General features: G+C 37.7%; 1 protein-coding gene across 1 annotated transcript; it reads left to right on the top strand.

The window, feature by feature from the left end:
* The first annotated feature begins 20,729 nt into the window (after nt 1-20,729).
* On the top strand, nt 20,730-25,305 carry LOC132623150 (U-box domain-containing protein 2-like). The gene is made up of 2 exons (XM_060337858.1): nt 20,730-21,517; nt 23,698-25,305. The coding sequence occupies exons 1-2, from the start codon at nt 21,222-21,224 to the stop codon at nt 24,536-24,538; spliced, it is 1,137 nt and encodes a 378-aa protein (XP_060193841.1). The 5' UTR covers nt 20,730-21,221; the 3' UTR covers nt 24,539-25,305.
* Nucleotides 25,306-25,466: the final 161 nt, after the last annotated feature.

Genomic DNA, 25,466 nt, shown 5'->3' with positions numbered 1-25,466 from the left:
ATTGAATGTACTGGTATGTAAAGCAACTGAATCAAATAATATGAGACATGAAATAACATGATAGGAACTGAAACTGAAACCCTGTACAAAAACGTGAGCATGAATACATATATAACATGAGTAAAACATGGTAAGTAGGGAGAGAATTTTATAAACCGACAATAAGATATCACCACGTGGGTACGTGGAGTCTGGTACCTCACCGGACTAGCAGAGCCCCCATACCTTGCCAGGGTATAAGGTGGTAACGTGCCTGATGGATCCATTCAGTGTAAAATTAAGGAATCGTCCTAACTGGGCGAAGCGATCCTTGTCCTACGGTGGCTACGTAGTTTCAGGCTATCTGAGCCTTCTCGGTAATTCGTGCAGCTCCCAAAAACATGAACATGATATAATTGGCTAAGAAGCCCATGATTTTCGTGAATTAACTTGTACTTGACTTGTAATCATGATTTCACGAAATAACTTGTAAGCATGGTTTCATAAAATAGCTTGTATTTAGCATGTATGTATCTTGTATCATGGCATGAAAGTAATTATATAATATAGTTGCATGAAAACTTGTAGACATGTAGGATATTCATGAAATAATCATTCTTAGTTAAAAACATGCATGCAAGAACCCATGGAATACAAGATATGGGTTTTCATGGATTACAGACTGATTCTCAATAATCATATGGAGTTATTAAGAACACAATGATAGAATAATAGCAATTCATACATAATCTATTCATGGACATGGACATAGGGTTGTCATGAACATGGTGTAGAAACCCTAATTTTAGTAGAGAATCATAATGTATGGATTATGAGGCGTGGGGAAGAACAATGATATTCCCACACGTAGATAGTAACTCTACATACCTGGTAATGCTCCAAACTTGAATTAAAGATTTTAACTTTGAATAAGATTTCCAAAATCTTGAATTCTTGAACCTTGGGATGGGTTTTCTTGAAAACCCTAGTTTAGGAACAATGGTTTCTTGCTTAGATTATTAGAGTATATGTTAGAATTGAGTTGGAAGGGTTTGGATTGACTTACCTTGATGTTTTGGATTGTTGCTAGGGCTTGGAATTGTGAATAATGAAATAAAAGAACTGAAGGCTTGAATTTATACAAAAGTGAGGCGAAAGTTATATGGACATATTATACGGTCCGTATAAAGTTATACGGTCCGTACAATATGACCATATTTTATCATGGCTGAAAACAGAACGTTGATTTGAAGCTTCATGAAGTATGGACGAGTTATATGGTCCGCATAAAATTATATGGGCCGTATAACAAGTTCGTATAACATGATCAATGAACGGACTGCACTGTAATCCTTCAGTAAAATGGCCATAACCTTTTGTACAGATGTCCCATTGACCCCCATAATATACCGTTGGAAAGGTATTTAAAAGGGCTACAACCTTTATTTAGGAAGTTTCCCCAAATTCCTAATTAATAAAGGGGTTATGATCATTGAAGGTAAGACCTTCTACAAACTCACTTGCAAACATGCCCCGTAGAGTGGCTTCCAACTTTACTTTGCCCATAGACATTTCTCATGACTTGATTAGTTTTCAAAACACTTCCTATAACCCTCATATTGGTTCCATTATATTATCATCTTATGAGTCAAACCTTCGCCCGAAGCTATGAGGTGTTACAATATCTCCCCCTTAGGATCATTCGTCCTCGAATGATGGGTCATGGTTAAGAATATGGTTGGACATGGCTTGACTACATGAACGTGAAGGAAACATGACAAAAAACATGGAGACTGAACTAACATGACATGGTTACATGGAAACGTGACTACTGAGACATGAACATGGGCATTGGATACATGACATGAGCGTGAAACATGAGACATGACATGACATGGGCTATGGAAAGTTACCTTGAGAGTTCTCTGCTTGCTCTTCAAACAAAAATGGGTAGTTGGACTTCATATCATCCTCAGCTTGCCATGTAGCTTCCTCAACTTTCTGACTCCTCCACAGGACTTTCACTGAGGCTATTTCCTTAGTTCTCAACTTGCGAACCTGACGGTCAAGAATGGCTACGGGGATCTCCTCATAGGTCAAACCATCCTTAACTGTTATAGTATCAATAGGAACAACCAACGACGGGTCTTCTACACACATTCTCAACTTGGACACATGAAACACGGGATGTACAACAGCCAAATCTTGTGGCAACTCATGTTCATAGGCTACTGGACAGACCTTTCGCAGAATTCTGTAAGGTCCAATATATCTGGGACTAAGCTTCCCTTTCTTGCCAAATCTCATAACACCCTTCATGGGTGAGACTTTAAGGAACACCCAATCGTCCACTGAAAATTCTAAGTCCCTTCGCCTCACATATGTGTAAGACTTCTAGCGACTCTGAGCCGTTTTAAAACGCTCCTGTATTAACTTAATTTTCTCCATAGCCTGGTAAACCAAATCTGGTCCTAACAACTTTGCTTCACCAACTTCGAACCAACCAATTGGTGATCTACACCTTTGCCCATACAGAGCTTCAAACGGTGCCATCCCAATGCTAGCATGATAACTGTTATTATAGGAAAACTCGATGAGAGGTAAGTGGTCATCCCAATTACCCTTGAAATCTAGGACACATGCTCTCAACATGTCCTCAAGGGTCTAAATAGTGCGCTCTGCCTGGCCATCTGTTTGTGGATGAAAAGTTGTGCTGAGGTTCACTTTGGTACCCAATCCTTTCTGAAAGGATTTCCAGAAGTTCGCTGTGAACTGAGCACCACGATTTGAAATAATAGACACTGGGGTCCTATGCAATATGACAATTTCATTAACATATAACTTCGTGTAATCCTTTGCTGAATATGTGGCCTTGACTGGCAAAAAGTGCGCCCACTTAGTAAGCCAGTCAACGATCACCTAAATAGAGTCATGTCTCCTGGCTGAATGAGGTAGACCTGATACAAAGTCCATATTGATTATTTCCCATTTCCAGACAGGAATATCAATATTCTGAGCCAAGCCACCAGGCTTCTGGTGTTCGGCTTTCACTTGCTGACAATTCGGACACTTAGCTACAAAATATTCTACATTCTTCTTCATATCGTTCCACCAATAAATCTCCTTAAGATCATGATACATATTAGTGCAACCTGGGTGAATGGAATACTTGGAATTGTGAGCTTCTGACATGATTCGCTCTCTGAGCTCATCTACATCTGGTACACACAATCTAACTCGGTACCATCATCTCCCCCTTGTTCGAAAGCCGTCGTCTTATGCTTGTGAATCCCCTCTTTCAGTTGTAATAAGTAGGGATCATTAAACTGTTTCTCCTTGACTTCAACGACTAAAGAGGAAAGAGCCCTATTCTGAACAACTACACCACCATCCTCGGAGTCCAAAAGTCGAACTCCAAGATTATCCAAACGGTGAACTTCCTTTGTCATAACTCTCTTATCTACGTCCACGTAGGCTAAACTTCCCATGGAACGCCGACTAAGAGCATCAGCTACAATATTCGCTTTCCCCGGATGATAAAGAATATCCACATTGTAATCCTTAAGCAATTCGAGCCATCTCCTTTGCGTAAGATTCAGCTCCCTTTGCTTGAAGATATACTGTAGGCTTTTATGATCTATGAAAATATCAACATGCACTCCATACAAATAATGACGCCATATCTTAAGTGCAAGAACTACAGCTGCCAACTCTAGGTCATGAGTCGGATAATTCTTTTTGTGAACCTTGAGCTGACGAGATGCATAAGATACAACCTTACCATGCTGCATTAAGACACATCTGAGACCAACTCCCGAAGCATCACAATAAACCACGAACCCTTCAGTTCCCTCTGGCATCATCAAAACTGGAGCAGAAGTCAATCTCTTCTTCAACTCTTCAAAGCTTCGCTCACAAGCATCTGAGTCAATTTGGTCAACAGAGCAGAGATAGAAGAAAATCCTTCTACGAAGCATCGATAATAGCCTGCCAGACCCAAGAAACGTCTTATATCAGAAACTGAGGTGGGTCTGGGCTAACTCCTTACGGCATCAATCTTCTGAAAATTAACTTTAACACCTTCACCTGAGATCACATGGCCTAAGAACGCCACTGATTTTAGCCAAAACTCACACTTTGAGAATTTTGCAAAAAGTTCGCGATCTTTAAGAGTCTGCAACACTATTCTGAGATGTTCTGCATGATCAGCCTCATTATGAGAATAAACCAAAATATCATCAATGAAGACAATGACGAATAAGTAGAGATAAGGCTTGAAGACCCTGTTCATAAGATCCATGAAAGCAGCTGGCGCATTTGTCAACCCAAATGACATAACAAGAAATTCAAAATGGCCATGACGGGTTCTAAAAGCGGCCTTCGGAATATCAACTTCCTTAACTTTTAACTGATGATAGCCTGATCTGAGATCAATCTTGGAATAACATTGGGCGCCCTGCAATTGGTCAAATAAGTCATCTATTCTAGGAAGAGGGTACCTGTTCTTAATAGTGACCTTGTTAAACTGACGGTAGTCTATACACATACGTAAGGAACCATCCTTCTTTCGGACAAATAAGACTGGCGCACCCTAAGGCGAAACACTGGGCCTAATAAACCCCTTGTCAAGAAGATCTTTCAACTGGCTTTTAACTATTTTAACTCTGATGGAGCCATTTTGTATGGCGAAATAGATATTGGCTGAGTATCGGGAAGTAGATCAATTCCAAATTCAATCTCCCTATCAGGAGAGACTCTTGGAAGATCTTCGGGAAAGACCTCTGGAAATTCATTTACAACTGGGACGGACTGGAGAGTTGGAGTCTGGGCATTTGAATACTTGACTCGAACTAGGTGGTAGATATAACCTTTGGAAATCATTTTTCTGTTTTTTAGGTAAGAAATAAATCTACCCCTAGGTACTACTGAATTACCCTCCCATTCTATGACTGGCTCATTAGGAAACTCGAATCTTACCGCCTTAGTTCTACAACATATTGTGGCATAACATGAAGCTAACCAGTCCATACCCATGATCACATCAAAGTCTACCATTTCTAATTTCGCTAAATCAGCTATGGTTTTGCGGTGATAGACTAAAACTGGGCAACCCCTATAAATACGTCTAGCTATGACTGATTCCCCAACTGGGGTGGACACCTCAAAGGGTTCATTCAATTTTTCTGGTTCAATACCAAACTTTTTAGCAACAAAAGGGGTTACATAAGATAAGGTGGATCGTGGGTCAATATGGGCATATACTTCAAAAGCGAAATCTATGAGTGTACCTGTGACAACATCTGCTCTAGCCTCTGTATCCTGACGCCCTGTCAGTGTATACAAACGGCTCTGCCACCGCCTGTATTGCCAGACCTTGCCGTGCTACGCCCATGATGGGCCTGATTGTGACGAGAAGTTGCTGAATTTATGGACTGCATCACATTACCTTCGGTACCCTGTCTGGCTGATGGACAGTCTTTCTGAAAATGGCCTGTCTGACCACATCTAAAGCAAGCATCAGTACCCACACGACATTCACCTGAATGTCTCTTGTTACACTTGCCGCATATCGCATGGGTATAAGTCGACTGACCCACACTAGCCTGTGAGTAAGAACTTGATGGCCTGAAATTCTGCTTCTTATCATTACGGAACTTGGGGACTGGGCACTTGCTGTGGACGGAGCAGGTCCTGCTGACCTGTTCTTAAAGAATTTCCTGTTTCTGTTCCCGCTAAACTGTCCGGTAGACTTGACCCTCTTGTTGAATTCCTTGTTTTTCTCTTTCTGCAAGACTTCCTCCTCCTTTAGCCTCGTCTCATTACCCTGTACGAAAGCAATCATCTTGGAGATGGTCATTCCCCCATTATGTGCAACAATGTTGGCCCTATCATACAAATGGGAATCAAGTCCTCCAACAAACCTACTCACTCTTGCCCTCATATCCGGTACCATATGTGGAGCATGCTTAGCCAGACTGACAAATTCCAAATAGTAGTCCTGAACTGACCTGCCATTTTTCTTAAGCTTCAGAAATTGCTCAGCCTTAGCCTCTCTGACTTCTATTGGCATGAAGTGGTCCAGGAATGCGCTTTTAAATTCTTCCCATGTAGCATCAGGTGCATTCTCACCTCGGGATAATTCCCAAGATTCATACCAAGTGTTAGCAATGCCCTGTACCTGATGAGCTCTAAAGGTAGCTGCTTCAGTTTCTGTAACTGTCATAATCCAGAAGATCTTTTGGAGAGCATCAATGTAGTCCTGAGGGTCCTCATCTTTCTTTGTCCCCGTAAAGACTGGGGGATTCATCCTGAGAAAGTCCTTAGTCTTAGAAGACTCTCCATTACCTCCTGAACTTGACCCAGATTCCTGACGTTGGGCCTGAGCTGCTACCAGTTGTGTGAGCATATTGATAGCATTCCAAACATCCCCATCCGAATCACTAGGAGGTGTAACTGTAGGAGCGGTTGGGGCTGTTGTCTGAGTCGAAACGGTCTCTTCGCGAGTTGCTTCCGCAGTAGCCCCTTGGCTGGTGGTTGTAGCCTTTCTGGAGTATTTCCTTTTCGCAGGCATTTTCTGAAAATACGTACATGCACGAATTAGAAAGCATCCTAAAAGTACTGCTCTAACTACACGATCTAGAATATGAAAGAAGTGAGACAATCCTGAATGTCTTGGTGGTCAACTATTTATATGTATGGGGCCCTCACACATATAAAAGTGACCCCACTGGATACGGTTTCATGGACTCCCTAAATACACTTGAACCTAGGCTCTGATACCGAGCTTTGTCACGCCCCGAACCATGGCCTGGGCGTAACACGACACTCGGTGCCTGACTGCATGTGACCGAGCGAACCACATGGCTTGCTGAATCATCATGAGGCATACATGAGAGAAAATATAACGTGAAGTGCATGATGAGCTTTTATAAAACATAATAAGTCATAATAAAAATAGTAAGTCATAATATTAAACATAAGTACTTGATTAAGTCATGAATGCGGAAAATATCATAAATGAGCCAAACCGGCTAACTCACTCTGGAAGTCTAACATGACACTTGTCTTGTCTATGAAACCTCTAACATGAGTCTGAAAACACGTAACATACTTGTTGGGACAAGGCTCCTAGCATACCTTTAGATGCAAAACTAAATAAAGAAAGATAATGCCTAAACCCCAAATGAGATGGGGCTCACCAATAAGCTGGTACGTGCAGATCCTAATGAGCAGAGGCGTCGTCCTGTAAATCCGTACCTGCATCGTGAAATGCAGGCCCCCGAGCAATAAAAGGGGACATCAGCACATTGAATGTATTGGTATGTAAAGCAACTGAATGAAATAATATGAGACATGAAATAACATGATAGGAACTGAAACTGAAACCCTGTACAAAAACGTGAGCATGAATACATATATAACATGAGTAAAACATGGTAAGTAGGGAGAGCATTTCATAAACCGATAATAAGATATCACCACGTGGGTATGTGGATTCTGGTACCTCGCCGGACCAGCAGAGCCCCCTTACCTTGCCAGGGTATAAGGTGGTAACGTGCCTGATGGATCCATTCAGTGTAAAATTAAGGAATCGTCCTAACTGGGCGAAGCGATCCTTGTCGTACGGTGGCTACGTAGTTTCAGGCTATCTGAGCCTTCTCGGTAATTCGTGCAGCTCCCAAAAACATGAACATGATATAATTGGCTAAGAAGCCCATGATTTTCGTGAATTAACTTGTACTTGACTTGTTATCATGATTTCACGAAATAACTTGTAAACATGGTTTCATAAAATAGCTTGTATTTAGCATGTATGTATCTTGTATCATGGCATGAAAGTAATTATATAATATAGTTGCATGAAAACTTGTAGACATGTAGGATATTCATGAAATAATCATTCTTAGTTAAAAACATGCATGCAAGAACCCATGGAATACAAGATATGGGTTTTCATGGATTACAGACTGATTCTCAATAATCATATGGAGTTATTAAGAACACAATGATAGAATAATAGCAATTCATACATAATCTATTCATGGACATGGACCTAGGGTTGTCATGAACATGGTGTAGAAACCCTAGTTTTAGTAGAGAATCATAATGTATGGATTATGAGGCGTGGGGAAGAACAATGATGTTCCCACACGTAGATAGTAACTCTACATACCTGGTAATGCTCCAAACTTGAATTAAAGATTTTAACTTTGAAGAAGATTTCCAAAATCTTGAATTCTTGAACCTTGAGATGGGTTTTCTTGAAAACCCTAGTTTAGGAACAATGGTTTCTTGCTTAGATTATTAGAGTATATGTTAGAATTGAGTTGGAAGGGTTTGGATTGACTTACCTTGATGTTTTGTATTGTTGCTAGGGCTTGAAATTGTGAATAATGAAATAAAAGAATTGAAGGCTTGAATTTATACAAAAGTGAGGCGGAAGTTATATGGACATATTATACGGTCCGTATAAAGTTATACGGTCCGTACAATATGACCATATTTTATCATGGCTGAAAACAGAACGTCGATTTGAAGCTTCATGAAGTATGGACGAGTTATACGGTCCATATAAAATTATATGGGCCGTATAACAAGTTCGTATAACATGATCAGTGAACGGACTGCGCTGTAATCCTTCAGTAAAATGGTCATAACTTTTTGTACAGATTTCCCATTGACCCCCCATAATACACCGTTGGAAAGGTATTTAAAAGGGCTACAACTTTTATTTAGGAAGGTTTCCCAAATTACTAATTACTAAAGGGGTTATGGTCGTTGGAATTAAGACCTTCTACAAACTCACTTACAAACATGCCCCGTAGAGTGGCTTCCAACTTTGCTTTGCCCAAAGACATTTCTTATGACTTGATTAGTTTTCAAAACACTTCCTATAACCCTCATATTGGTTCCATTATATTATCATCTTATGAATCAAACCTTCGCTCGAAGCTATGAGATGTTACAGAACAATCCCTTCCTTCATCATAAAATGGCATTCCTCTCAATTAATCACAAGATTAGTCTTCTCATATCTCTTCAACACTAGACCCAAGTGGTAAAGACATTCATCAAATGAATCACCCACAACTGGTATCCGAGAACATACACATCATATCCGAGAATATACACATCATACACCGCTGAAACATAGCCGGTGCATTACAAAGACCAAACGGCATTCAGCCAAAAGCAAATTTCCTATAAGGGCAAGTGAAAGTAATCTTCTCATGGTCTTCAAGAGTAATATTAATTTGGTTATAGCCAGAATACCCATCTATGAAGCAATAGTATGACCTTCCCGCCAGTCGATCAAGCATCTATCAGTAAAAGGCATGGGGAAATGGTCTTTGCAAGTTGCAAAATTTATCCATATAGACACGTCACCCGGTAAAGTTCTAGTTGGAATCAACAACCCCAACTGGCCTCTTTATAGATCTATCAACCATATGTAGTTGCATGGTGGTAGGTCTAGGCATTCCCAACCCAGATTTCTTATCAATAACAAGCGGCATGAGGTTAATGCTAGACCATTATCACATAAAGCACGAGCAAAATCATGGTGACCAACAGAATATGGAATTGTAAAGGTCCCTGGATCCTCTTTCGTCTGAGCACTGGTTGTAGATATAATAGAACTAACACGATGAGTTAGACTCACAATGTCATTCTTTATCGGCCTCGTCTTTGTAACCAGCTCCTTCAAATATTTTGCAAAACTCGACATCTCTTGGAAAGCATCAAGAAAAGGAATGTTCGTCGATAGCTACTTCAACTGATTATAGAACCTCTGGCACTTAGCATCCTCAATCTTCTTCACGAACCTTTGTGGAAAGGGAGGTATAGATTTAAATAGTTCGGTCAAAGGGCGAAGAGCCCCTTTAACTATTGCTTTGCTAGTGTCACTACTGTCTTCATGCTTTTTATAATTTTTTGGAATATCAACAACATGCTTAGCAATAGAAACATCTATCTGGACCTCATCTATTTGATTTTGAAGAGGCAATAATGGTGGTGAATATTTTCCGGCTCCAAGCATGGATCCAACCCGGCGCAGAACAACAACTATTTTTGTTCCTGAAGATACAAATTTCCTCGATCGACCAGTTGGAGTTGCTAGATATTTAAAGCCTCTGGTATCGAAGTCCGATAAAGGGAAGATGAGCGGAGTCTCCTGGAAGTGTTTAATCAACGAAGGGATGCATGCATCAAACAAAGTAAGTTTTTTTTTTCTTTTTTACATTTCATCAGTTTACACTTGTATTCTTCTTTCACCATTAATTGATTCGGCCTTTTCAACACAGTCTTCTATTTTAATCAGAGAAGGTTTTCATCTTTGTCTCGAAGAGAATAGTGATTTGAAGGCTCAGCTGGATGCCTAAGAGAGAGATATTCTTCATCTGAGGCAAGAACTTAAGCGAAGAAATCATCAATCTGCGGAAGAGCTTCCTTTAGTAAAAGCCGAACAGACCAAGTTCAAGAACAATTATTCCCGAGCTATGGAAGATCTTGGACGAATTTAGTATGAAAAGAACACTTTGGAGAAAGAGGCTGATCAACTTTTCAATGACCTCGAGGACATCCAAAGTGAACTTGATTTTAATGGGAAAGTTCTATTTCTCAAAGAAAAGAATGAAATCTTTCTCTATGCTGAGATTGATAGACTCAATAATGAGCTCGTAATTGATGAAGAATGGAAATCCGACCTAACCAATGCTGCTCTAAATTTTGAACAAAACTTGTTGTAGTCCCAAGCCGAGAATCGCCAACAAGCCAGCATCATTGCTAAGTTGAAATCTAATCTTGATGTACCCGTTCGGAAGAATGAAGAAATTTCAACTCACCTGGATTAGGCTCGTGCTAACTTAACGGCTGAAAAGGCCTTATCCGTTCTAAGGACTGAACACACCAAGTGTAATGTTCTTAGGTTTACCCTGGAACAAACTCGAAATGGCCTTCAGGATGGGTGCAAAGATTGTCGATGCCAAGAAATTGGAGGTTCAAGCCTACCAATGAATGTCTGCTGCTGAAAGCTTTGAGGATGACTCCGAGGACCACGACCCCAAAAACTCAGATGATGAATCCGAGTGATTCACTTATTTAAAATTTTTGCTTTTGCGTGTTTTCATAATTTTTTTTTTATCTTTGTAATTTTTCAGACCATTTTGGTCTTTTATGAATGAATCATTCCCAGTTTCTAATTAAGATCGACTTTTACCAGTCTTTTGATCTTTATTATTTTTGGTATATTACTCAGATATTCTTATGAGGCAATCTTCTCGCTTTAACTTAATCCGAAATTAATTCCTGGTTGAAGACTAGATGCATTTAATAAAAATTTCAAAGAATAAATAGAATTTAACACAATAATTCGGATGAAATAATTCGGATCAACATTTACTCATACTTCATGAATTCTCAGACAAGGTTAATTCGACCTTTATGTTTTTACAAAAATTTAACTTCAGGGCTAGATTCCTTCGATCTTTCATTCCCCTTACACTTGCAAAAATAAACTAAACTTCATAAATTAAACACTTCTATCCGAGGGTATTCCCCTAGTATTTGTGTCTGAAGTATGAAAATTCAAATGTTATGATAGTCTGTCAATTGCCGTACCGTCCCGAGTTCTTCTTGATAGTAACACGCTTTACATTGTTGCCTTATTAAAAACCTCGCTGGGAAAACCCTTTTTTTTCTTTGGGACAAAAACTGGTCTAAGGGAAAAAGAGTGTAACACGTGTTTTCAATCTTGATTCACCCTTATTTCTTTAAACAAACTTTCAGTCCTTTTCATGTAAAAAATTCAAACCTTAAAATGCCCTTCTTAAAAATGACAAACCATACCTTCCTTTCAGCAATAATATCGTTTCAGGTGACTAACATTCCAATTATTCAGCAACTTTTGCCCGTTTTCATCTTCCAATTGGTACTAACCTTTTCCCGTGACTCATGATGCTTTATAAGGTCCCTCCCAATTCAGACCTAACTTTCCCTTATTAGGTTTTTTAGTATTGAGAGTTACTTTTCGGAGGACCAAATCCCCCACTTGAAAGTGTCTAAGATTTGTCTGCTAATTGTAATATTTCTCTATTTTTTGCTTTTTAGCCACGACTACTAAGAATGCTTTTCACGATGTTCTTCCGCTAAATCCAATTTCATTGCCATAGCTTCGTCATTTGATTCTTTGGTGGCATGAGTGAACCTCAAACTAGGTTACCCCACTTCAACCGAAATTAATGCATCCGTGCCATATACCAGAGAAAATAGAGTTTCTCCACTGTGGTTCTGTATGCCCATAATACTTCCGGCAAAGTTTCTCTCCACTTCCCTTTTGCCGAAGACAACCTTTTCTTCAAATTATGAATGATCATTTTGTTCGTTGACTCAACTTGACCATTTCCACTCGGGTGATACAGAGTAGACACAATCCTTTTAATTTTGAGTCCATCAAAAAACTCCGTGACTTTTCTACCAATGAACTGTGGCCCATTATCGCAAGTGATGTCTTTCGGTATTCCGAACCAACAAATGATATGATCCCAAATGAAATCAATGACTTCTCTTTCTCTAATTTTCTTGAAAGTCCCTGCTTCAATCCATTTAGAAAAATAATTAGTCATAATCAAAATAAGTTTTACCTGGCTGGGGGCCACTAGAAATGGTCCCATATTATCCATTTTTCATTTCATGAAAGGCTAAGGTGAAATGACCGAATGCAATAATTTTGCCGGTTGATGAATAATGTGAGCATGCCTTTGAGATTCATCATACTCTTTGATGAAAGTTTTGGCGTCTTCCTTTATCATCGACTAATAATATCCAGCTCTAGTTAGTTTGCATACCAATAATTCTGTCCCGGAATGATTTCCACAATTCCCTTCTTGTACTTCGTGCATTACATAATCAGTTTCTTCAGGACCAAAACATCTTGCCAATGGGTGATAGAATGATCTCTTGTATAATTTACAGTCGAATATACAATATCTGGCAGCCTTCGTACGAAGTGCTCTTGACTCCTTTGGATCAGTAGGAAGCTTATCGTCCTTCAAGTAATCGACATACTTGTTTCGCCAGTCCCAAGTCAAGCTTGTGGAATTTATCTCTCTGTGGCAGTTATCTATGATTAAATTTAAGAGTTGCACCACTTTACCGGTACCTACACCCTCAATATCCACCGATGATCCTAAATTTGCCAAGGCATCCATCTCACCATTTTGCTCTCAAGTCACATGCTCTATCTTGGATTCCTTGAACCGACACATTAATACTTGAATTTTATCCAAGTACTTCTGCATTCTTTCTTATTTTGCATCGAAGATCCCCTTCACTTGATTCACTACCAAGAGTGAATCACACTTGGCTTCGACTGACTCAACCCCCAAGCTTCTTGTCAATTTCAAACTTGCAATCATAGCCTCATACATTGCTTCATTGTTAGTTAATTTCATAGTTCTTATTGCCTATCTAATGACTTCACCCATAGGTCTTCTAAGCATAATTCCTAGTCTGGCCCTTTTACGTTGGATGCACCATCCGCAAACAAGGTCCAAACTCCTGATACAACCTCTAAAGCTAATATGAGCTCCTTCTCTACTTCTGGAATCATACCGGAGTAAAATCTGCAATGAAATTGGCCAAAACTTGGAATTTTATTGCTGTTCGGGGATTGTATTCTATATCATACCCACTAATTTCAACAACCCATTTAGCCGACCTACCCGACAATTCAGTTTTATGTATTATATTTCTTAAGGGATAGGTTGTAACAATAGAAATGGGGTGACATTGAAAACATGGTCTTAATTTTCTAGCTGAAGTTATTAATGCGAATGCTAGTTTTTTCTAAATGGGGGTACCTAGTTTATGCACTAGCCGGAGTTCTAATTGGAAATTGTGTACCTTGGTCTTCTCGGACTAGTACAGCAACCGCTAATACGGCCAGGTATAGGAACAATTGTTCGTCCGCTTTTGAATTATGCTGCAACAATGGACTAGAAAGATATTTCTGCAGATCTTTCAATGCTTGTTGGCATTCCAGAGTCCAATCGAAGTCCTTTTTCTTTTTGAAAAGTGAAGATAATTTGTGACAATTTCCCGAGGACCTAGAAATGAACCGACTTAGGGCAGCCATCCTTCCGATAAGGCTTTGCACCGTCTTCACATCCCCAGTGACTTTTGAAATTTCTTCAATAGCTTTAATTTTATCCGGATTTATTTCAATCCCTCTGTTTGATACCAGAAAGCCTAGGAACTTGCCCGAGCCTACTCCAAAAGCACATTTCTCCGTATTCAACTTCATGTTGTACTTCTGTTTCTTGAAATGCTTCAAATGGTTACCTGTTTCCAGGGACTTAGCCAATATATCATCTATATAAACCTCCATTGTATTACCTATTTGTTTTCCAAACATGCGATTAACCAGTCGTTGATATGTTGCCCCAATGTTTTTTAAACTGAATGGCATTACATTATAACAATATGTTTCATACTTAGTAATAATTTCTCTTGATCCTCCGGATTTATCCTTATTTGGTTATATCCGGAGTAAGTGTCAAGAAAACTCAACATCTCATGCCCTGCCGTAGCGACAATCATACGATTAATGTGAGGCAAAGGAATCCTTCGGGAGGGCTTTATTTAAATCTTTGAAATCTATAAACATCCTAAATTTATTAAATTTTTTAGGCATTATGGCGACATTTTCCAACTATTCAGGATATTCAACTTCTCGGAACCAATATTTAATAACTTGGTTACCTCTTCCTTAACAAACCTATTTTTGACCTCTGCAATGGGCCTCTGCTTCTACTTTACCGGTGAAAATTTTGGATCCAAGCTCAACTTATGAGTTGTGATTTCCGATGGTATACCTGTCATGTCTAAATGGGACCATGTAAATCAATCTGCATTAGCTTTAAGAAATTCAATAAACTTAATCTTGAGCTCTAGAGTCAACTCGGTGCCCAGGTATACCTTTCTTTCGGCCAATTGGATGAATAAGACCACTTGCTCGAGTTCCTCTATGGTTGACTTCGTCGCATCCGAATCATTGTGTACTACAAAGGATCTGGGAACTCGATATAAATCTTCTTCTTCATTAATATCTTCAACTTCGCCTTCCAACTTCTCTAAGTTCGTAGCGGCTGCTGCTTCTGGCTTTTCTGAAATTATATCCTTTAGTTTCTGTAATTTCTATTTATCCGATATTTCCTTATTCTTCACGTCCTTTTCTTTTCCCAATGTTCCCTCAATTGCGAACATTGACTCAGCCACTAGTTAATCCCCCCGAATTTCCTTAGTACCCTTCCGGGGTAGGAAACTTCAGCGTCATATGCATTAGGAAACTTCAGCGTCATATGCAGAGTTGATGCAACAACCTCCATATTATGTATTCATGGTCTCCAAATAAAGCATTGTATCTCATTACTCAGTTTATGACATGGTACTTCGTTAGTCGGACCGTTCCAGCCACATCAACTGGTAGGATGATTTCTCCTTTTGTTGTTTCACTCGCCATGTTAAAACCATTCAAAACTCTAACTGCCGGAACAATTTGATCAAGTAAAGCCATGTTTTCTAACACCCTCCATTGGATTATATTGGCCGAGCTACCTGGATCAATCAAAATACGTTTAACAAGAAACTTATTAATATTAACAGAAATTACCAATGCAAAATTGTGCGGATAAGCAATATTCTCTGCATCTTCATGATTGAAAGTGATTGCCTCATTCCGCAGGTAATCCCTGGATCTCTTCTCTCGAGTCACTGACACCTTCATTTTCTTTGAAGCCACGATGGTGGTTTCTGCAACGTTTGCTCCTCCGATAATCATATTAATAACATATTGTGGATTGACTGGTTCTGCAGGCTTGTTTGCATCTTTATTTTTGCCGTAATTTGACTTGGCCCGATCACTTAAGAATTCTCTCAAGTGTCCTTCCTTTAATAGTCGTGCTATTTCATCTCTCAAATGATGACAATTTTTAGTCCAATAGTCATGCGTTTAATGGTATGCACATATCAACCTCCGATCCCCTAGGTTAGGATCTGTTTGGATATCTTTTGGGAATTTAGTTCCTTCAATACGTCCAATTGCAAACACCAACTCAGCTGCATCTATACAGAAATTATACTCGGACAGGCTGGGACTATTAACATTATTAGCAAAAGAAGTCCCAACAGCATTTTTATCTTGTAATCCTCTGCTAGAAGGTTTGCGATCATAACACCTATCACCACCACTTCTCTCAGAGGGAAAGGATCGACTATTTTGCCTTCGATCCAATTGAGAATTCGATCGCTCCGGAGCTCCATAGGGTTGATATCTATCTTTCAACGCCTTGAAATCCGAATCTGCTACCCTTTTCGACTTTTCAGGTCCCTTAACTCTTCCTGCAGTCCGAGCTCTGATCATCTTCTACCCGTATCTTTGATTCATACCGGTTATGCACATCTGCGCACGTCACTGCCGGATACTCCAACAAGTTTTTCTTCAATTTCAGCGATGCACTTGAACTTCTTGGATTTAAGCCTTTAGTGAAGGTTGTTGCCGCCCATTCATCTGGTACTGCGGGAAGGAGCATTCATTCCTTTTGAAATCTTACCACTAACTCCTGCAGCAACTCATCATCCTTCTGGGCTATTCTGAATATGTCGTCCTTCCTTGCTTGCACCTTTTTCGCCTCGGCGTGAGCCTTGATGAACGTATTTGCAAGCATAGCAAAAGACGTAATAGAATGTTCAGGTAAGTGATGATACCAAGTCATAGCTCCTTTGACCAGTGTTTCACCGAATTTTTTGAGCATAACCGACTCAATTTCATCCTGCCGCATGTCATTGCCTTTGATTGCACACGTAAATGCCTTCACGTGTTCTTGTGGATCCTTAATCCCATCATATTTTGGAAGGTCTAGCATTTTGAACCTTTTAGGGATCAACTTCGGAGCAGCACTTGGCAGGAATGGCAACTGAACATATTTCTTAGAATCCGGACCCTTCAAGATTGGCGGTTCTCTAGGAATCTGGTCCACTCGTGAATTGAATATATCCACTTTCTTTTTGTTCTTTCATACGCCTACTGAGATCCTGGAGCAATTTCAAGATCTCTGAGGATTCGTTTGATTCCGAACCTTCGTCGTTCCCATCTGTTGACATTCGGTGCGAGTCTCGACATCCTTATTTGACACATTTGTCCCGTTATCCTTTTCCTGCAACTGCATAATCGCTTGTTGTTGCTTGTCCAACATATCAAATATTCTGTCCAAATCAGTCGTGGCGATTCGAACCACGTTCTCTGCTTCATCCTCAATGTTGTTCCTTCTAGATCCTTGAGGCGAAACGATTCGCTCATTCCTAGTTTCACCAGTCGTTGGATCAAGGATTGGAGCATTTTCATTGTTACCTGGGTTGTTTCCCAGGTTGTTGTTGTTGTTGTTAGCATCGTTGTGATCCTGGCTCCTAGACATTCTTGATAAAATCCTGGTCACAAGATAACCTTAAACGAAACAGGTGAGATTTAAACAAATCATCACTATTATCCTTAGCCACACGGTAGGCGCCAAACTGTTTTCCCCAAGGGTACAGTTGAATTTGTTAGTGGTTTAAAGGATACGTGAATCGATTTATGGTAAAATGAATTTTAGTCGAATAATAATAACAGAATAGTAAATAAATAAAAAGGCCGGAGTGATTATCTCAGTTGAAGTCAACCCGTTCCTAGTTGAAGCTCGATGACCGGATTGACAGTTAAAATGAATGCAAGAGAAAACTGAATATATTGCTTAAATAAGAAATTGTAAAGAATGTCGTGTACTAGAAATCTGATGATATTAACAAGAATAATAGGCTCATATTTATAGTACAAGAATCAGCCCGCCGTGATTATCTAAGAATTAAGACTAATAATGAGCCTTAAATGCTCATTCGATTCTAATCGTAACGGTCCAATCGGATTTGCTCCGATTGAGTAACGACTGCGAGCTGTATCTCTTCATTTAATGACCCAATCCAATGACATCCCGTGGCAATACCGGCTCAACGGATTTCCTCCGATTAGACTTAGAGACCCTTATCCTATTCCGACGAAATGACTAATAATGCTTTTACCTGTGCTGCCACATGTCCTGCTGTTAATACGCCACGTGTCAAGCTTTTACTTTTCGAGGTATACAATGAATAGTTTACCAGAAAGAATCAATAGTAGTACGTACAAGCTGTATATCCGCTCTGACAGGTACACACAAAAATGAACAATTAGCTAGAAAGATTGCAGTATTTCAACTATAAAATCCATGCTTCGTCGTCAGTCACCCCTAAAGAAAAAAAAAAAGGTGGGCCCCATACTAAAAACACCAAGCAATATTTTAAAAAAAAAAGTGGACCCCACTATCTCCAAACCCATGTAAAAAAAAAAAAGTGGACCCCATATTAAAAAAATAAAGCAATATCAAAAAAAAAAAAAAAGTAGACCCCATATTAAAAAAACGAGCAATGTCAAACAAAAAAAAAAAACGTGCACCCCATATTAAAAAATCAAACAATATTCATGTAATTCTCAAAGTATCCCCATTAAGTCAATAATGGTGGATTCATTGCCACATGCGTATCAACCCATTAGTGGGAGCAAATGAAATTATTTCTGTAAAAGGTTAAGTAGTCAAACCATACAATTTCCTTTATTTTATTATATTAGTCTGAGATCTAATCTAGATATTTAACTGTTGTATTTGCTATTCCGCCATGTCATTTATTTGTTATGTTTACTAAATAAATATACTTAAAATATTTATATTTTAAAATAAGATAGAATTTAATTACTTTTTCATTTTTATTCTTACTCTAATAAAAGTGAAAAGAGATTAATTTCATAAAAGAAAAAATAATATTAAATGGAGATCAAATAATTAATAAGGTAAATTAGACAAATTCTAATTCTAATTGACGTTTCCTTAAAAAACCATGGAAAAGACAACATGACAAGTAAAATGAGCTAACCCAAGAATATTTTCCAAAAATTTTAAAATAGTAGTTCTTTGTTTAAATAGAAAATCAAATTTCTACTTTGTTTCGTTTTAAATTGTTTCATTTTAAACATGTAAAATTAATTTAATAATTTGAATTAGAATTATCCAAATCAAAATTTGATAAAAAATAAAAAGTATTGTTTAGGTCCAATCTACATGCATTAACAATAGAATATTTTACACCTTTAAATTAATCAAATTAAAATTCAAAGTATCAACTGATGCTTAAATATTGCTATTGTTTTATATCAAAGAGAGGAAAATAGTTTCCTTTTAAACAAGTCTTCTCTTTTAAAACGTATTAATAAATTTTTGTCAACTTTGTATTCGTAGCAAACACTAATATAATAAAGGTTTGGATACGGAGCACAAATTACAATGTTATATTAATCGTGTTTTGACCATAGTGTGTGTGTGTGTGTATATATATATATATATATGCATAAAAATAGTACAAACTTATGTATGTTTATTAACAATATAAAAAATATATATTATCACTACCCAAACACAACTACATACACATAGATATACTATAATCCAAAGTGTTGGGCGCACGGGCATACGCCGGGCATACGCCGTCTAGTTGAAACTATACGAATTACATTATATTCATGTTGACGATATATAAGTATATTGTCAAAACAATTGATCTCAGGACTTAGACTCTTCAAGTCTATAAACTGGTTGTTGAATTTTTGTCTTTTTAAAAAATTAACTTAGTAGTTGATTTTTTTCCTTTCTATTTTTTAATTTAACTTGGTGGTTGAGTTAGGTTATTAGCAGTCCCAGCAGAAAACTAACAAGTGAACTACGAAACCAACAGTAGCCATTATAAAAACGGAAAAGGATAAAAAATGCTCTTAAACTATGTCAAATTGAACAAAAATGTTCTTTGTTCATAGTTTGGTCCAAAAATACCCTTAAACAATATGAAATTGAACAAAGATGCCCTTATTGTTATTATTGGGTCAAAAATGTCTTTTTCCTAATAAACATATTGTTTCTTTTCTTTTTAAACACATTATTTTTATAAAAATATTTATTTTTAAAGAAATTTTTTCTTGTTTCTTTTCTTTTAAAATCCCTTTACCTAATAAAAAAGTGGGAGGTAATTGTTTTTTCTTCTTAATCTCATTTTATCAATTAAAATAAAATTACCCCATTTATTTTTTTAACTAATAATATAGGTCACATATATAAGATCATGGTAAAACGATTATTAATTTTATTTAGATAATGATAAAATTCTTTTTCCTAATAAAATAGGAAATATTTTTATTTCTTAATCATTTCTAAATTGAAATAGGATGAGCATTTGTTGATATAATCCTTGGTTATTTTAACTTTAAAATCAAAGATTACATCAGCAAATGTATCCGAAGTTTATTAATTTTATCAAAGAAATTCTCTATCTTGACCATTTCTTCCCTAGAAATGCAAAGACCTTTTAGACAGAGATTTTTAATTAAAAATAAAAGGGGCCTAATCATCTTATTAGCACCCCCTTGTGTTTTGTTAATGAGGAATTTTATTCGTTAAATATAATTAAAAGCCTGTTTGGATGAGCTTAAAAAAACAGATTATAAACTGTTTTCAGCAACTTATAAGCTAAGTCAAACGGACTCTAAGAGGACTAGCCTAGGCAACATAGTACCTATTTCCTCCCTTTCAAATAGAGAAATAATAAAAGCGGCGGATTGAGATACATCATCAAGACATCAAAAATATTTAGATTACATTCAATTTTTGTTAATCCATCCGCAACTCCATTAGCTTCTCTGAAATGTGCTTGACTGATGCCCTTCCTACTTCATGCAATAGATACCTGCAATAATCCAATAAATTTTGGTAAGAGCAAGATTTGTAATTAGTAAGCATATTGATCAATCCCTTGCAATCAGTTTCAATTAGCACCCCTAAGTAATCGTATCAGTACTCCATCCATTGCTTGTAAAATTATTTTTGGAACACCAACTAACAAAAACCGTTGAACCATAGACTCCCCGACCCCACCCTCTCCGTGGCTGTCCCGACAAGACAGCCTCTATAACTCTCCCTTGCTCTCTCTTCTTCCTATAAAATTCCACTACATATTCCTCTTTCTTTCTTTTTTTCTGTTTAAATTCCCTCCATAGAGCTTTTAACAACACCAATATTCCAAACAAGGCGCCTATTATATTTTCCCAATAATTCACTCTTTACACATTTCTGATGGACCTTGTAGCCGGTAAGAGCTACACCATGAGCACTATTGGCGTCAATGATATTCACCAAACGGCGTCAGCATCTAGTGTTTATCAAACACTTATTCTGATTCAATCAGATGATCCCACTTTGAAAGTTGAGGCTGCTAAGGAAATAAGACGACTCACTAAGACTTCAAAACGTTACCGGCGTTATTTCTCTAACGCCGTGAAACCCCTAGTTGATATGCTCAGTTCTAACTCCTTTGAGTATGAGGAAGCTGCTCTCCTTGCCCTCCTCAATCTCTCTGTTAAAGATGAAAGGTACTTCAGACAAAAACTAATAGTAGTAGTATAAATTAGTTTATTTTTAATTACTTTCCGTTTCAATTTGTTTGTGTTAGGTTCATTTTTAGTGACAACTTTTTAAGTCAATTTTCACCTGATATGTTTAAGATCACAAAATTACATTATAAGATTCAAAAGTTTTATCTACTTTCTTCAACTCCGTGTCAAGTCAAAATTAAATATTCAACAAGAGGGAGTAGATATTTCGAAGATTTAATTACAAAAAGATATTATGCTATAGTGGAGTAGTACTTATATGAACTTTATTCTTTTTGAGTATACAGATCACAGAGTAATTTACTGGCCATTCAAGTGCTAGTGAATTCTTAATTTTGTTGCAAACTGGAATTTGGTTGATCTATTGGAGCTACCTGAATTATGGGGTTGATAATTTTCAACTTTTTGCTTGTGAATTTGGACTGTTTTAATGTTTTTCCTATTTGCTTTTTAGACGTCGAATTATTCTGTTGCTCGTTCGTTTCTTAAGTGCATGTTTTTCCTCGGATTGAGTGTATTGGAGTGTGAAGATGGTGATTTTCTTTTTTTGTTTTTGCTTTTGCATGATCATTCATCTTATATTTAATTACTGTTTTCTTTTTCCCGCTCTGTCTAATTGCTGCAAAAATGTAAGCAAGAAAAGATTCCCGGTGTCAAACTAAGTTCCAAAGTAAAAGAGTTCCAGAAAATATGAGCTTATTTCAAGTTGTAGAAACCAAGTTTAAATATTGTTGGTTACTGCCTTCAAAATAGGTTCAGTTTCCAGTTGCAAAGATTAGAACTTTAAGCTCTATACTTTTAGAAGAAAATCACTTTTAGAGCTTAACGTATGGTTGAAGTTGAAAACTTTAGTGATATTTTATGTTATTTGGAAGAAGTGTTCAACATGATCCATGAAGCAGCGGTGCTTCTGTGTCCGATTCTTAAGTAGAAAAATTCATTTACTAAAGTTGCATATAAAGTAAGCTACTAATAGTATTTTGGATAATCTGGAACAAAGTTTATTAGTAAAGTCAATAGTTTCAGACTTTTCATTGGGTCATTTGTGATTATAACACTGGTTGTCCCTAATGTAAACATTAAAGTTGATAAAAGTTGAAGGCATATATACCCTGAAATGCTTTTTAGTCTACCCCTAAGGGAATTCTACTCTTTATTAACATATTCTCATGTTCTGTTTGTTGCTGTTTTAATAGAAATAACGCGTTGAAGAATTTACTCAAAGGACTAAGTCTTTCCATAATCGTGTATTGGGAATATTAGAATTTGATCCTAAAGTAAGTGAGTTATCTAATGCAGTGACTGGTATTTACTATTTAAAGATTTATTCACTCTTTATTTGTTCGTTCATCCAAAGTGCCAAATGATATAGCTCTGTATCTCAATTCTAAATAAATACAGTTCTTCTCGCCGGCATGCGCCATGTTTTACAATCTGATGAGTACTTCTGGGAATTAATCTGAACCCACTATCGTTCTATAGTCAGTCTACGATCCTCATTTAAGTAGTAAATTAAGAATGGAGAAAGGCTTTAGTTATAGAATTAAACATTTACACAATACCACAAGTTTTACCCTACGACCGTGAAACTGTTTGTCCTCCAAGCTATAAGCTTTAAGTTAAGTTCCTCCATTGCTTTCTCTCCAATGAAGTGTATGCGCCTTCTACCATCCATTAGATTTAAGTTCAGTAAGCATTTGTTCCATGGGTATAATTTTCTATTTGTAGCTTGGAATAGGATAGTGGACATGTAATATCTTGTATGCTTTCAAGTTGAAGTCCAATTTCTCTCCATGGTAGTTCACTACTTAAATCTGTTGTGACATTAATTTTCAGTAAACAGGTAAGTCCTACACCCACCTTCACGCCGCCAACATAAACAAACAAAAAAAGAGTGAAATAAGTTCTAGAGACCATCAGAGCTAATGGAAAGAGTATAGGTTTTGGTTGTTTGGATGTACATGTATGTATATGCACGAAAAGAGCGTTGTTACTCATCTGCACTGTGTACTTGATTTGATCTGGAGTAGTTGTGCTTTGTGAGCCTTTAAAGAATTATTTGGAAGTGATGACTGCCAATGTTTAACAGTATTGAAGAATGATTGAGTACTAAAGATAAACAAACTTCTGAATTTGACATTTTTTTCCTTTTCTACCAGAAACAAGATAAGTATCATCAATGCTGGTGCTTTGGAACCAATCATATGCTTTCTTCAATCAGAGAATTCAACTTTACAAGATCATGCAACGGCCTCTTTGCTCACATTATCTGCTTCTTCTGTGACAAAGCCCATAATTAGTGCTTCTGGTGTCATTCCTCGACTTGTGAAAGTCCTAAGACAAGGAAGCTCACAAGCCAAGGTAGATGCAGTAATGACTCTTTATAATCTGTCAACTTATGAAGATAACCTAAACTACATTCTTCAAACAGAGCCCATATGTTTCATTATTGATTTGCTTAAATCCTGTAAAAAGTCTTCAAAAAGTGCCGAGAAATGTGCTGCTCTCATAGAATCTTTAGTGGGTTACGAGGATGGTAGGACTGCATTGACATCTGAAGAAGGAGGAATACTTGCAGTAGTCGAAGTGCTTGAAAGTGGATCTCTTCAAAGCCGAGAACATGCTGTAGGAGCTTTACTAACAATGTGTCAGAGTGACCGAGGTAAATACCGGGAACCAATTCTAAAAGAAGGCGTAATTCCTGGACTTCTTGAGCTGACTGTTCAAGGAACACCTATGTCTCAAACAAAAGCGCAAACACTTTTGAGGTTGCTCAGAGACACTCCTTATCCTAATTCTGAACTTGAACCTGACACATTGGAGAACATCGTTTCCAATATTATATCTCAGATAGATGGAGAGGAACAATTAGGAAAAACAAAGGAGATGCTTGCTGAAATGGTACAAGTTAGTATGGAGCAAAGTTTGAGACATTTACAGCAAAGGGCACTTATATGCACTCCAGCTGATTTGTCTATTTCAGGTTTCAAAGAGAGTTAGAAAAGCCAATCCAGTTGTTTCCTTGCAGCCAGTGGGATTCCCTCACAGGATCCATACTGTTGCAAAATGACTAGAATTTGTTTTTCAATTAACCATGGTGCATGTTGTGCTTGTTTCTGTATTTTTATCTGCCTTGCACCTATATTGTGTAATGCTTGAGTCTCATGACTTGATTCCTTTTCTTCCACCGACTGCTCGGGATAGAAAGTGGGTTGTTGGCAAACGTGAAGAAAGGGTGAGGCTCAAAGGAAGAAAGACTTAGGGTGGACACCTAGTCACTCAGAGTGGAGGAAGGGCATAATAAACTACGAACTGCTTTGGGGAGTTGAAAAGCAGCCTCTCCAAAATCTCTTCGTGATACAACTTGATCTCAGCTGGATCTTTTTGTTTCTCTATTCCGATATCATACTTTCATCCTTCCCCAGCAGCTATGAGCTGGTTTGTTATTGATTTTCTGTACTTGGAAAAATCAGATGATACTAAAGAATGCTAGTCCGGGGCCTTCTGAATAGGCGCCAGGTGACTGGTTACTCTTCAATAATTTTGGAAACAGATAAGGTCTTATAAATATCGTTTTTCAGCTTGATCTTTGTAACATAGATTTTGTTGAAGGTTATACTGATACAACTGTTAAAGTTTCATTTCTCCACTCTCATGGTTTGTTTTATGATATACGGAGAATGTTTAAAAGGAATCGATGGAGTTTTTATTCTCAGAACTTTTCACTTTTCTGCTGGAGGCGGAGTCTATATATTGTAATTGTTACTCTTAGACTGTTAGTTACTTAAAACTGCTTTGAGTGAGGCAACAGAACGAGCAACAAAAGCCATAGAAATTTTAAATGTTTTCTCACTTGATGTACTTCACTAGATATTATCTCTTGATTAGTATCTCTTTAGACCAAAACTGAAATCCTAACATCCCGTAG

This window comes from Lycium barbarum, chromosome 12 (genome assembly GCF_019175385.1).
Source record: "Lycium barbarum isolate Lr01 chromosome 12, ASM1917538v2, whole genome shotgun sequence".
NCBI classification, from domain to species: Eukaryota; Viridiplantae; Streptophyta; class Magnoliopsida; order Solanales; family Solanaceae; genus Lycium; species Lycium barbarum.
Note: the sequence above shows the minus strand (reverse complement) of the source record. Positions and strands in the feature narration are given on the sequence as shown.

Excerpts from the sequence above, each read along its gene's own strand:
- LOC132623150 (XM_060337858.1), top strand. The coding sequence starts at position 21,222 with ATGGACCTTGTAGCCGGTAAGAGCTACACCATGAGCACTATTGGCGTC. Across the intron at positions 21,518-23,697 it reads CTCTCTGTTAAAGATGAAAG|AAACAAGATAAGTATCATCA; the intron begins GTACTTCAGACA and ends CTTTTCTACCAG.